The 15,232-nt window shown below is 39.1% G+C and overlaps 1 protein-coding gene across 6 annotated transcripts in view; it reads left to right on the top strand.

Moving 5' to 3' along the window:
* The window catches only part of pan2 (poly(A) specific ribonuclease subunit PAN2), a 69,670-nt gene that overhangs the window by 18,657 nt on the left and 35,781 nt on the right, over positions 1–15,232 (top strand). For all 6 annotated transcript variants that reach the window (XM_060938549.1, XM_060938553.1, XM_060938554.1 and 3 more), the window contains exons 7-11: positions 3,523–3,868; positions 3,984–4,080; positions 10,253–10,372; positions 10,772–10,891; positions 14,980–15,108. In XM_060938549.1, the coding sequence (XP_060794532.1) occupies positions 3,523–3,868; positions 3,984–4,080; positions 10,253–10,372; positions 10,772–10,891; positions 14,980–15,108 (812 nt within the window). The remainder of the gene's footprint in view (positions 1–3,522; positions 3,869–3,983; positions 4,081–10,252; positions 10,373–10,771; positions 10,892–14,979; positions 15,109–15,232) is intronic.

Raw genomic sequence — 15,232 nt, forward strand, 5'->3', positions numbered from 1 at the left:
GTTTGGGTAACAGGACTGAGTGAAAACCCAGGGACATGACTAAAATGTGCATTTTAACTAAGATATTGTGGATTTCTTATGAAAAAATATATTTAAACCATGGATAGGATATGGAGTCACACAACAGTGCAAAAGAAATACCGTTTCTGAAGGATTTTAATCATAATATTTCATATTTAAGTATAAAGTTAGAGTGCAGGGACAGGTAACACATGCTATTTTTCAGTGTTTTAGGAAGTTTTTATTAATCCTTACAATTATATATCTTAAATTTGAAATCAGATCAATGTGCAGGACATTCTGCGTAATAAGGAAATGTATTTTAAAGTACATTTTTATGTGCGTTTATGCATATAATTTTCTAGGGACGGAAATGGCACCGATTCGGTGGAATGGCTCTTATGCTCTTCTGCACCAGGTCATCGTTTATATGATGTCATTTAAGTTATTCAACGAAATTAAGTTGTACATGAGCTGATAGTTGTCTATAATCCATGTACGATGTGATTGAGTGGGATAACTGTTTTGTTCCAACCACATTCACTGGATTTTGAGAAATGGAGCATTTTTATTTTTTTGCAAATTCAATAAATTAAAACCTTTTAGACAAAATAATTTCTGCTTAGAATGTAAACAAACCAGCGAAATGACAGGAGCAATTTGTGAAAAATGCAATAATAAAATTTCTTGAAAAAAAAAAAATGTTCTGACCATCAAATACTTTCATTCCATATATAAATTTTTTTTTTGGGGGGGGGGATTTGTTTTCGAGTAGAGTTTTTATTTTATCCTCAGTTCAGCAACACACTCTGCCATTTTGTTTTTCTCTACTCACAATTATATGAGCTGATATCCTAGTAGCAGAGTAGCCAATCAGAGCACACAATTAATTAGATTAGATTAGATAAAACTTTATTGATCCCTTTGGGAGGGTTCCCTCAGGGAAATTAAGATTCCAGCAGCTTCATTACAGATAAACAGAGAAAAGAAATATAGAAAAACTTCTAGATAAATTAAAATAAATTAAGTATTTACATATAAAAGAATAAGATATGGAGAAGTGGGGTTAGGGTAAGTGTGTGTGGGGGGGATTGCTCATATCTAGTGAATGTGGATAGAATAAAAAATAATTATGAGAAATTATATGGTAGTCAAGGTTTTTGGAGTGAGATGTACAGTGCTGTGCACAAGGCTTAGGCACCCTATTTTTTTTTTTTATGCAAACTTTTGTTATAGATTTCTATTTTATGACTACTTCTATATTATCAAGTCAACAACACACAAACATTTTAAAGTCCAATCATTCTTGTTTTGTTTGTTTGGTTTTTTTTTTTTTGTTTGCTTGTTTTCCAGCACAAAATTTAAATGTTACAGAAAAAAAAAAGTTTGTAATATGTCTGAGCAGCATATTCCATAAGAGATCACTTTTCAGATTAAAAAAGAAAACATAATGAAGGCTGCTGGGTTTTGGTGTAAAATGAAGAAGCGAGTGTGACAGTCAAAGTGTCCAGAAGAACTGTGGCTGGTTCTGTAAGATGCTCAGGAAAACCTACAGCTCATTTCCACATAAAACTGACCTCACTGGACCTGAGACGGAGATTTTATTTATTTGTATGCAGTGGTGCTTGAAAGTTTGTGAACCCTTTAGAATTTTCTATCATTCTGCATAAATATGACCTAAAACATCAGATTTTCACACAAGTCCTAAAAGTAGATAAAGAGAACCCAGTTAAACAAATGAGACAAAAATATTATACTTGGTCATTTATTTATTGAGGAAAATGATCCAATATTACATATCTGTGAGTGGCAAAAGTATGTGAACCTCTAGGATTAGCAGTTAATTTGAAGGTGAAATTAGAGTCAGGTGTTTTCAATCAATGGGACGACAATCAGGTGTGAGTGGGCACCCTGTTTTATTTAAAGAACAGGGATCTATCAAAGTCTGATCCTCACAATACATGTTTGTGGAAGTGTATCATGGCACGAGCAAAGGAGATTTCTGAGGACCTCAGAAAAAGCGTTGTTGATGCTCATCAGGCTGGAAAAGGTTACAAAACCATCTCTCAAGAGTTTGAACTCCACCAATCCACAGTCAGACAGATTGTGTACAAATGGAGGAAATTCAAGACCACTGTTACCCTCCCCAGGAGTGGTCGACCAACAAAGATCACTCCAAGAGCAAGGTGTGTAATAGTCGGCGAGGTCACAAAGGGCCCCAGGGTAACTTCTAAGCAACTGAAGGCCTCTCTCACATTGGCTAATGTTAATGTTCATGAGTCCACCATCAGGAGAACACTGAACAACAATGGTGTGCATGGCAGGGTTGCAAGGAGAAAAGCCACTGCTCTCCAAAAAGAACATTGCTGCTCGTCTGCAGTTTGCTAAAGATCACGTGGACAAGCCAGAAGGCTATTGGAAAAATGTTATGTGGATGGATGAGACCAAAATAGAACTTTTTTTTTTGGTTTAAATGAGAAGCGTTATGTTTGGAGAAAGGAAAACACTGCATTCCAGCATAAGAACCTTATCCCATCTGTGAAACATGGTGATGGTAGTATCATGGTTTGGGCCTGTTTTGCTGCATCTGCGCCAGGACGGCTTGCCATCATTAATGGAACAATGAATTCTGAATTATACCAGCGAATTCTAAAGGAAAATGTCAGGACATCTGTCCATGAACTGAGTCTCAAGAGAAGGTGGGTCATGCAGCAAGACAACGACCCTAAGCACACAAGTCGTTCTACCAAAGAATGGTTCAAGAAGAATAAAGTTAATGTTTTGGAATGGCCAAGTCAAAGTCCTGACCTTAATCCAATGGAAATGTTGTGGAAGGACCTGAAGCGAGCAGTTCATGTGAGGAAACCCACCAACATCCCAGAGTTGAAGCTGTTCTGTACGGAGGAACGGACTAAAATTCCTCCAAGCCGGTGTGCAGGACTGATCAACAGTTACCGCAAACGTTTAGTTGCAGTTATTGCTGCACAAGGGGGTCACACCAGATACTGAAAGCAAAGGGTCACATACTTTTGCCACTCACAGATATGTAATATTGGATCATTTTCCTCAATAAATAAATGACCAAGTATAATATTTTTGTCTCATTTGTTTAACTGGGTTCTCTTTATCTACTTTTAGGACTTGTGTGAAAATCTGATGATGTTTTAGGTCATATTTATGCAGAAATATAGAAAATTCTAAAGGGTTCACAAACTTTCAAGCACCGCTGTATATTTTTAAAGCAAAGGGTCATCTCACACCAAATATTGACCGTTTCATTTATTATGGCTTACTGATTTACTGTTAATAGTTTTTTTTTAAAGCCATTTTTAGTCAACAGCATTTCTTTACATGTGCCTAAGACTTTTGCACAGTACTGTTTATTTATGGAAAATATCGGAGTATTGCGCCTAAAGCATTCCAGTATTTTCTGTATTTAGTTTCTGTACCTGGAGGACCTTCATGAGCTTTGATTTGTAGTCCTGAAGTTTGTTTGTAATTGTCTACTGGTGCCCCCTGCAGGTCAGTGTCAGTTCTGCGAGCCCACAGGTCTGGCCAACCTGGCTGATATTTTCCATGTGAGCACAGTGGGCCAGCTGCTGATGAGCTTCGATGTGTCGAGCAGTAAGCAGGCGCTGGCGTTCGGAGACTCGGGCGGTTGTGTGCACCTGTGGTCCAGCGCCCAAGAGGTCTCCTTCAACGACTACTCCAGAGAGACGGAGCTGGCGCTGCCGTGCCTCGTGGACTCGCTGCCTCAGCTGGACTGGAACCACGAGCTGGTGCCACTGTCTCTGGTGCCCATGCCACTCACCAGCACGGAGCCTCTGTTCTCAGACTGGCCCAGCACCCTCATCACTCCCAGCCCCAGGTAATACTCAGTTTTTCTCGAATTCTGTCCGGTTGTGGTTTGCTGTACACTTCTGCCCTCTGCTGTTTAATACCTAGCAGTACATAGCAGTGTGCCAGCTTTCCCTCTGTTCCAGACGTGCACCAGCAGTTGACCCGGAGATTTTGAGGACGATGAAGACTGTCGGGTTTATTGGATATGCTCAGAACCCTCGCACACGCCCCAGAAATCAAGTACTGCACTCGATATCATCACAATCTAAAACACAGCTTGAATTTGATTCACTGTTCATGACATAGATTTTTATCATTGGAAATCTGGGATGAGTTTTTCTTTCCTCAGTGTGTATTTTTAAATTTGTGCTCATTCTTATTTGAGACTATAAGGCTACGTTCACACTGCAGGCTGAAGTGACTCAAATCCGATCTTTTCGCCCATATGTGACCTGTATCCGATCTTTTATTGACAATATGAACGACACAGATCCGATTTTTTCAAATCCGACCCAGGCCGTTTGGATATGTGGTCCTAATTCCGATTCCTATCCGCTCTTTTCATATGCGACTTCAGTCTGAACCGCGAGGTCGCATTCATCCGACTTACACGTCATCAACAAGCCACAAACGTCACTATTCTGTGCTGAAGTAGGCGGCGGGTCTCTCAAAAAAAGTTACAACAACATGGCGCATAATCACGGGCGCAGATAGAGGGTGGGACTCGTCCCACCCAGATTTAAATTCACCTCGTTCGGTCCCCCCCACTTATAGGGAGGAAAAAACGTCTATGCTGTCTTTCTTTGCATAAGGCAAACCTCACGGAAAAATCAAAAGACTAATTACCATTCGGTTTATTGAGGTGCACAGCAGTGTATACATAGTTGCAACAACTCACATAAAACAAAACAAAGACTGATATTCGGTTGGTTGAGCTGCGCAGACTGCACAGGTTGCGAGCTCTAGCTTGGTTGCTATAGTAACCCACAACAAGTTTGACAGGCATATCGGGGTTGGGGTTGGTTTGCTGGCAGCTTTGTCCCTCCCAGTTTTTTGTCCCCCCCAGTTCCAAAAATGTATCTGCGCCCCTGCGCATGACCTCAATGCGAGGGACGCTTCAGGCTATGAAGGTTCTGAATCTTCCCAATGGAAGGACGCAGAGGTTAGGGAGCTGATTTCCATTTGGGGGGATGCAGCTATTCAAGCTAGATTGGATGGGTCATACCGCAACCGGGCGGTTTTACTTCCGTAAACACTGGCCATGCTCACTGCGTGTGACGTCGTCGTATCCTGCAATGCGCATGCGGAACACTTTTAGGTCGCTTTTCGTTCATACTGAGGATCACATACAAGTCGCATATATTTGTTAATGTGAACGACCTCACAAAAAAATCGGATTTCACAAAAAAATCGGAATTGAGCATTAAGCCTTGCAGTGTGAACGTAGCGTAAGACATGAAGTGAACACTGAAGATCTGATGGCTAAAACAATAATGCATTTAAATTGGGGTTGTTGAAGTTAACATGATGATAACGAGTTAATGCAAGTTCCTTTTGACACCACTTATTTTTTTTGACGTGTGATTAATCCATGCACGTCCTGTGCCCCTCCCCCATAGTTTGGGAAATCAGGAAGTGATGTAGTGTGAGCGAGAGATGTAGTGAGTAGCTGGTCAGCGTAAGTCGTGATAAAGTGCACTGATGTACAGAACCAACTTGTATTGTTGCATTCTGACTGTTTACATAGAATGTGTGTATTTTTATCTGCTTTTGATGGTCCAGAGGGGAGAAAAGATGGCGTGTTAAGGGGTGAGTGTGAGTGTGAGCGAGTTTGTTTTATTCTGAGAAATGTGTAAGTGATATAAAAGTGTTTTATAAATGCAGTTTTTGTTCATGAATGTTCTGTATATTTACCAGTGAGTTTTGAATTTTACTGGAAAACATCTTTATGAGCTGTGTGTCTGAACAAATTTATTTATTTTGAATTTTTATATTCTTTATTTAAGTATAGCCACTCCTGTTGTCCAGAGTCCACATCACCGAGTGTGTGTTTAGTTTATTTTACTGCATAGTTTGAGGCTGGAAGTTAAGTCCAGAGCTAGAGGAAAATACTGTACTGTTTTGCTCACACTGAATTGTGCGAAACCCTCAAAATTATAAACTTAAAGAAATACAACAGTTTGATTTCATAAAATCAGTAAAATTTAGTTCCCTCTGAAATGTGGTCATTGTTTATTTCTGTAATATCTCTCAAAATATCAGGCCATTCTGTGGCTGGGAAGTTATTTAATTTGAGGGGATTAAAGCAAATAATGTGCATGAAATCACTCACTTGACGCAGACAGAGGAAGTCCGTGTGCGCATGCGCAGGTTTACCTTCTTTTGCGTTTTACGGCAGCTGGCATCCACAGTGTTGCATTACTGCCATCTACAGGTTTCCCTTTGAGCGTGCACTGACAGTTCCATCATTCTGTCGCTAAACGAACAGCTGATCACACCGAGGTGCTCGCTGAGCGCCCATATTTATTAGTTTGGTCCTGCGTTTCCTTTCCTTCGTATATAACATAACGTCTTTTCTTCTCGCTTTCTTTCCGTTACTGTAGTCGCTCTTTCACGTTTCATTCGCACACTCACGCCCTCCATTTTTCTCTCCTGTTTCAAATTTGTATCCCACAATGCCTTGCGTGAACGGGGGAAAGCCCACCACATGATGCATGATGATGTATCTTGAATTGGGTCATGGTGAAGCAGGAAAAAATAGCGGAGAGTTTAGGACCACATGGCTCTAAATTCATTAATTGTTCTATTTAAAGAAAAACTAATGAAAGTGGAAGCCTGTGATTCAAATTTAGTCGCTTTCGGTCACTAAACACAAATAAATGGGTGTCGGGAAAATTATTTTTATGACCTACACTTGAAAAATCTGAGAGGCAGTACAGCTTTAACGCTGCTTGATTTTTTTTTTTTTTTTTTTTTTTAAATGCAGCTGAGGAATAAAATACCCACAAAAATGTTTGCTGTGTCCAGCCTTATCCTTCCTGACCTGGCCAGATAAATTTGCATAAAGCAAGTATATTTGTCCACTCCCACTCCCCAAAAACTTGAAAAATATCCCTTTTAAAGTGCATTTAGAACAGATTTAAAAATGTGCGATTAATCACAATTAAATATTTTAATCGATTGACATCCTGAAATTAAATGTAATTTGATTTGTGAAAGAACTTGAAAAAATTATTCATATATACATACATATACAGTGGGGCAAAAAAGTATTTAGTCAGCCACCAATTGTGCAAGTTCTCCCACTTAAAAAGATGAGAGAGGCCTGTAATTTTCATCATAGGTACACTTCAACTATGAGAGACAGAATGGGGGGAAAGAATCCAGGAAATCACATTGTAGGATTTTTAATGAATTAATTGGTAAATTCCTCGGTAAAATAAGTATTTGGTCACCTACAAACAAGCAAGATTTCTGGCTCTCACAGACCTGTAACAACTTCTTTAAGAGGCTCCTCTGTCCTCCACTCGTTACCTGTATTAATGGCACCTGTTTGAACTCGTTATCAGTATAAAAGACACCTGTCCACAACCTCAAACAGTCACACTCCAAACTCCACTATGGCCAAGACCAAAGAGCTGTCAAAGGACACTAGAAACAAAATTGTAGACCTGCGCCAGGCTGGGAAGACTGAATCTGCAATAGGTAAGCAGCTTGGTGTGAAGAAATCAACTGTGGGAGCAATTGTTAGAAAATGGAAGACATACAAGACCACTGATAATCTCCCTCGATCTGGGGCTCCACGCAAGATCTCACCCCGTGGGGTCAAAATGATCACAAGAACGGTGAGCAAAAATCCCAGAACCACACGGGGGGACCTAGTGAATGACCTGCAGAGAGCTGGGACCAAAGTAACAAAGGCTACCATCAGTAATACACTACGCTGCCAGGGACTCAAATCCTGCAGTGCCAGATGTGTCCCCCTGCTTAAGCCAGTACATGTCCAGGCCCGTCTGAAGTTTGCTAGAGAGCATTTGGATGATCCAGAAGAGGATTGGGAGAATGTCATATGGTCAGATGAAACCAAATTAGAACTTTTTGGTAAAAACTCAACTTGTCGTGTTTGGAGGAGAAAGAATGCTGAGTTGCATCCAAAGAACACCATACCTACTGTGAAGCATGGGGGTGGAAACATCATGCTTTGGGGCTGTTTTTCTGCAAAGGGACCAGGACGACTGATCCGTGTAAAGGAAAGAATGAATGAGGCCATGTATCGTGAGATTTTGAGTGAAAACCTCCTTCCATCAGCAAGGGCATTGAAGATGAAACGTGGCTGGGTCTTTCAGCATGACAATGATCCCAAACACACCGCCCGGGCAACGAAGGAGTGGCTTCGTAAGAAGCATTTCAAGGTCCTGGAGTGGCCTAGCCAGTCTCCAGATCTCAACCCCATAGAAAATCTTTGGAGGGAGTTGAAAGTCCGTGTTGCCCAGCGACAGCCCCAAAACATCACTGCTCTAGAGGAGATCTGCATGGAGGAATGGGCCAAAATACCAGCAACAGTGTGTGAAAACCTTGTGAAGACTTACAGAAAACGTTTGACCTCTGTCATTGCCAACAAAGGGTATATAACAAAGTATTGAGATGAACTTTTGTTATTGACCAAATACTTATTTTCCACCATAATTTGCAAATAAATTCTTTAAAAATCCTATAATGTGATTTCCTGGATTCTTTCCCTCCATTCTGTCTCTCATAGTTGAAGTGAACCTATGATGAAAAATTACAGACCTCTCTCATCTTTTTAAGTGGGAGAACTCGCACAATTGGTGACTGACTAAATACTTTTTTGTACATATCTCATAGTGGAGTCCATGTTTGTGCATACATATAAATAAATAGTGTGTGTGTATAATATATATATATATATATATATATATATATATATATATATATATATATATATATATATATGTATGCGCAAACATGGACTCCACTATGAGATATGAATAATTTTTTCAAGTCCTTTCACAAATCAAATTACATTTAATTTCAGGCTGTCAATCGATTAAAATATTTAATCGTGATTAATCGCACATTTTTAAATCTGTTCTAAATGCACTTAAAAGGGATATTTTTCAAGTTTTTGGGGAGTGGACAAATACTTGCTTTATGCTATATATATAGACACACATACAGTGGGGGGAAAAAAAAAGTATTTAGTCAGTCACCAATTGTGCAAGTTCTCCCACTTAAAAAGATGAGAGAGGCCTGTAATTTTCATTCTGTCTCTCATAGTTGAAGTGTACCTATGATGAAAATTACAGGCCTCTCTCATCTTTTTAAGTGGGAGAACTTGCACAATTGGTGACTGACTAAATACTTTTTTGCCCATAATGTCTATGTATTTATTTTTTAAATGGAATTTGTGTTTTATTTTAATTTCTCAAGGAGAAGAAAAAGCATTTCATTCATTCATTCATTCATTCATTCATTTATTTTTGGACAATAAAAACCATAAGAACAAGTACATGTACTAGCAGAAAGCCAGAAAGTGTGTTCCTTGTGGATAAACATGCTTTAGTGCACAATTATAAATATTGATTTCGATATATACTTGGTTTGATACGGTATAGACAACATATGGGTAGTTCTTCAGTAACGGAATTACATTCACAGTAAAATGTGGGAACTTTTTTTTTTATTTGGAGTGCTCTAAATAATGGTATAAAATAAAATTTCCCACTGTATGGGGTCTTTTGACTAAAAAAAGCAGAGAAAAATCGGTCATGTTTAACTCTGAGTGCAAAATCTTTTATGATGAAAGAAAAGTCAGTAACAGAATTACGTCAGAAAAAAAGCTGAACTTTCGTTTCTTGAAATTCGAGCCAAGATTTCTCTGAAGCGATGTTGCTGTATTGGGGGTTGTGATGATTTTTAAATCTGGTTTTCAGTACGTTTTGCCTTGGATTCCATACTTGAGCAGTCTCACTGAGCTGACAAGTTAAAGCAATCTTAATCATTTCATAATTTTGGTCTCTCTGCTGAATAATTGCCCATTTATGAAATTTAATGTTGTAAGGCACCATCATTAAAGATTGTCCTGAAATAATTTGACTTTGCGACCTCTGAGGTAGTTGCATACTTTTTATATATATATATATATATATATATATATATATATATATATACACACACATTTATTTATTTATATATATATATATATATATATATATATATATATATATGAATGACAAAAAAAAGTTTCTTTCATTTGTTTGAGGGCACATTTGCATATTGTAGGGGTTTATGATCATGACGCAGTAGTATACTGTGCATCCTTAATCTGTCCATCGTTATGAACTTGATTTTTTTGCATCTTTACATGAAAATTGATCTGTCTGTCTGTTAGGTTCCTTATAAGATAAAGGAGGTGGAGCTGGAGTATGACAACTATAACCAGGTTCCAGAGTCTCCGATTGGCCGAGATGAGGAGCCTCACCTTTACATGGTGCCAAAGAAGTACAGAAAGGTACCGATATGCCTTATGTGCTCATCTGTACTGTATGATTTTCTTTATTGTTTTTGCTGTTCAGGTGGACGTGATTCAGCTTGTTGATTCGCTCTGAAGGACTTTGAGTTGGAGCAGGAATTGTGAAGGAACACAAAACACTTGAAGTACTTGAAATTTGGGACTGTGCACACTGGCAAAACTTTCTGTGTAAAGAAATGATTAAAATAAGTTGTCTATTTATTTTATGCTATTTTTATGAATGGTTTCATGTTCTGTGCTCCACAAAGACAATACCGATGTAAAAATCAGTGCTTGAACGTCCTCGAATTTCATTTTGAGGCTTCCTGTGTGAGCAGGATGTGATATTTAAGTTATTAATATCAGTAAATCATAACCTATCACTTCTGTCTCCACCAGGTCACTATCAAGTACTCCAAATTGGGGCTGGAGGACTTTGACTTCAAGCATTACAACAGAACCCTGTTTGCTGGTTTGGAGCCTCATATACCCAACGCTTACTGTAACTGCATGATCCAGGTAGGAGCACAGAGTCAGAATTGTACAAGGCGTGGCAGTTAAATAACAAAACTAATGCTGTAATTCAGTTTAAATGAAGAAAGCTTCCGTTCCTGTTCCTTTCACCATCAATATCCACTCAGCGGCCACTTTAATAGGAACTTGTTGTTGTTGATTCTAAGATCCCTGTTCTTGGCTGCAGGAGTGGAACCCAATGTGTTCTTCTGCTGTTGCATGCTGAGATGCTTTTCTGCTCACCACGGTTGTAAAGAGTGATTATATGAGTTACTATATCCTTCCGGGCAAAAAAGCTCAAACCAACCTGTCCATGTTCCTCTGAGCCTCTCTTATCAACAAGGCGTTTGTTTACTTTCCACCCACAGAACTGTCGCTCACTCGCTCAATGGTTGTTTTTTGTTTTTGCACCATTCTGTGTAAACTCTAGAGACTGTTGTGTGTGAAAACCCCAGGAGATCAACAGCTTCTGAAATACTCAAACCACCAACCGGCTCAAACCAACACCCATACCACAGTGAAAGAAAGAAAGTCACACTTCACTGTGAGATCACACTGTTTCCCATTCTGATGTTTGAACACTGTGAACATTAATTAACTGAAGCTCTTGATTTGTATCTGTGTGATTTTGATGCATCGTGCTGCTGTCGAGGGATCGGCTGATTACAGAACTGCAGGTGTACCTAATAAAGTGGCTGGTGAGTAGAGTCACCACCTGCAACTAGACACCGGTTTTTGGGCTTTTTTTTTTTCTCCCCCCCTTTAACATCTGGAACAGACTTGGAAATGGGTTCCCTTGAGTTCATGCTTCATTTGAGGGAAAAGTGGGAAGGTCACATGGTGCAAATAAGGAGAGTGGTCGAGTACCACAAGGCGTTTTTCAGCCAAAAACTTCTTCACTGAGAGCGCCGTGTGTGCTGGCACATTTTCTTCAATTTCACCAAAAATCTCAAATGAATGCAATGCTTGATATATAATGTTTTTAATTAACGGACTGTTTTTGAGCTGTTTTCACAATCAGGTTTTTTTTTTTTGAATAACACCAACTAGATCCAGCGTATATACACTGGAGTTTCTTTGGCTTATTGTACAGGGACACACCTGCAGTAGTCGTGTTTCTGATACGTTTTTATAAATATGTTTAAGAGTCAAACGCGGCTCAGCTTGGACCTCGTCGTCATTTCATTTAATTCTACTTTAATTATTACACTTGGACTCTTTTACTGGTTAAATTCAGAATTGCATATTTTTTTTTTTTTAGCACTAACTCGGTTTTACTTTGGGATGTATACCGTACTTTCATTCACGATAGAAAGATATTTAAGTGGAAATTACATTTTTTTTGTAAACTAAGTACCTCTGATAGGATCCTGTATCCGTCAAAAATGTGCTCTCGGGAAAACACTCACCATATGATGAGGTTTTAAATGATTTTTAAGAAAATATTTGTCTTTTTTGAAGCAGAAGGCTCTGTCGTTGCTCAGTAAAAAACAGGACTTGAAACAGATGTGAGACACTTTTTTGCAGCGGAGCTTCACATCTGGTTGAAATGCGAGTCTGTCAAAAAGTGTCCTCTCTGAAAAACCACAAGGATCGTCACCACTTCAGTTGTGATTACAGTCACCACCGTGTACGAACATCACTGCACAGGACTTGAACATTTGTACTTCACACAAATCAGACATTTCAACAGTTTTTCACTTTGTATCCCTCACTGGTGGGCTATAAGAAAGGTGGTGGAGTTGAGAAATACACTATGTATACACCTCTTCTCACCACAGTAACACGCCCAGTAGCTCAACTGTAGCTCTGAAATTCTGTGCAGTTCATTTCCCTCCCAAAAGGTCATTTTTGGCAGCAGAGAAACAGAAATCTGAGGTGAGGGTTCTTTCTTACTTACTTACATACATACATACATACATACACAAACAAACAAACAAACAAACTATTGTGGACTCAAAAAGTATACCCTGATTGAGAAACAGCCTTTTTACGACATGTCAGAAAAACAGCTGGAGCAGCGGCTACAATTATCGACACCTTAACGATCTTTTGGCCGTTGCAAAAGTAGAAAAGCCTTTCAATACGTAAACTGTGCATGAAATAATTACTCAAACTTCCACTGGAAAAAAATGAGTTGATTCCTGTTCAGATCATATCAGATCACATGACACTGTTCCACAATTATCGACACCCTTGTCCACATTTATCGACACCGTTCCACAGTTATCAACATCCAGATGATGATTTATAAAACAAAAAAAATCACTGTGGTATTAAGTTAACAAAACAGTTTTTATTTAAAATTTGTTTTACATGGACTTGTATTTAGTACAAAATATATTTTATATAAATATATGGATGTCGGTGTTTACGTAAAGGAGGAAGTAATTCTAATGTTTGTAAACAAATGAACTGATAATGTTTAACCTGCATCAGAAAATCTTTTTGTTCCACTTTCTAAGGATTTTCGTAGATCACATTTTGTTAATCATTCGTTGTTGTTTGTATTAATTTCTAGTTTTGTAGTTTACCAATAAATGTCAACAGGCAATCGACATCGTAACCACATAAACATCCAGGTCAAAGGTCGCGTGTCATTCCTCGAACCAAAATATAAAATGTTTACTGATATTGTAATATGTGGTAGAGATTTACAACAAACTGCAAAAAAAAAATTTCTGAATGGAATAGAAAAATCTGAATATTTCAAGCGTGTAATTTTTTTAATGCTAGGAATTTAATTCTGGTCTAATTCTATTTATTGCAATCAGATTCCAAATACTCTATAAACATTCCATTCTGTTATGAATCAGAAAAAAAAATTATTATAAATCACAGCACTTTATTTTATTTTATTTTTTAAAGTACTTCATCTACTTCAACAATGTTACACAAAGATCGATCCATAACAGTTGTAAATGTCCCTTAATCCCACAGGGTGTCGATAATGGTGGACACCGGTGAAAGTGATCACTATTATCGACACCTCACATGAATCTCAAACACGCGTTTAGATACAAAATGGTGACTGTCAGATGAAAGAGTAAGAAACAAAGTAGGTTTCGACGAGGAGATCATGAAATATCGGTGAATTTGATCAGTAAAAACATGTCCGTGATCTTTCCACCATGCTTACCTGCGATGATAACGTCCGGGATTTCATCAAATTGCTGATCGTGCTAAAAAAATTCCATCTCGGGTAATGAGCTGCGTCATCAGACGACAAGATCAAAGGGCGAGGGCGGTCTTTGGGTTGATTGATTAACCAATAATAACTGTTGGAACTGAAACTCACCTTTTGTAAAATTGTTTTTTGTTGATAAACCTGGGACGGCATGGTGGTGTAGTGGTTAGCGCTGTCGCCTTACAGCAAGAAGGTCCTGGTTCGAGCCCCGTGGCCGGCGAGGGCCTTTCTGTGTGGAGTTTGCATGTTCTCCCCGTGTCCGCGTGGGTTTCCTCCGGGTGCTCCGGTTTCCCCCACAGTCCAAAGACATGCAGGTTAGGTTAACTGGTGACTCTAAATTGAGCGTAGGTGTGAATGTGAGTGTGAATGGTTGTCTGTGTCTATGTGTCAGCCCTGTGATGACCTGGCGACTTGTCCAGGGTGTACCCCGCCTTTCACCCGTAGTCAGCTGGGATAGGCTCCAGCTCGCCTGCGACCCTGTAGAACAGGATAAAGCGGCTACAGATAATGAGATGAGATGATAAATCTGAAAAGGTGTCGATAATTGTAGCCACCGCTCTACTCTTCAAACAATGCGCACACTCTTACTTTCACAAAAAGCATTCAGAAGTTGTTTATGCTTGCCCATTGGTCATGTTGTTCACGCACATTGTTCCCAGGTCTCATTATTTAATTGCCACGCCTTGTATATAGGAATCCCGGTTGAATAATTTTTAGTGACGGAATTTTTTTGCTTGACTTTGTCTTGAATTGCCCGAAAGTTTAAAATCTTTCAAGAAATCATTAAGTGACCAATAACATGCACGGAAATGTTGCTGCTGATTGCTGGAAATTCACAGGTCTTACTGGGAATGGTCAATGTCTTCATCGTTGTTAATGGTTACCTTTCTGTCTCGCTGGTGGTCAGGTGTTGTATTTCCTGGAGCCAGTTCGCTGCCTGGTGCAGAATCACCTGTGTCAGAAGGAGTTCTGTTTGGCCTGTGAACTCGGCTTCCTCTTTCACATGCTGGATCTGAGTAGAGGAGACCCCTGCCAGGTACACTCCGTTTACTGTTTAATGATTAAATACATGCCTGTATTCAGTCCCCTTAGTAGTGCAGTACTTGATGATGATGATGATGATGATGGTGATATGACATGAAAAATCCTTTGCACATCTT

The sequence above is a fragment of the Neoarius graeffei genome, chromosome 13 (assembly GCF_027579695.1).
Source record: "Neoarius graeffei isolate fNeoGra1 chromosome 13, fNeoGra1.pri, whole genome shotgun sequence".
Lineage (NCBI taxonomy): Eukaryota > Metazoa > Chordata > Actinopteri > Siluriformes > Ariidae > Neoarius > Neoarius graeffei.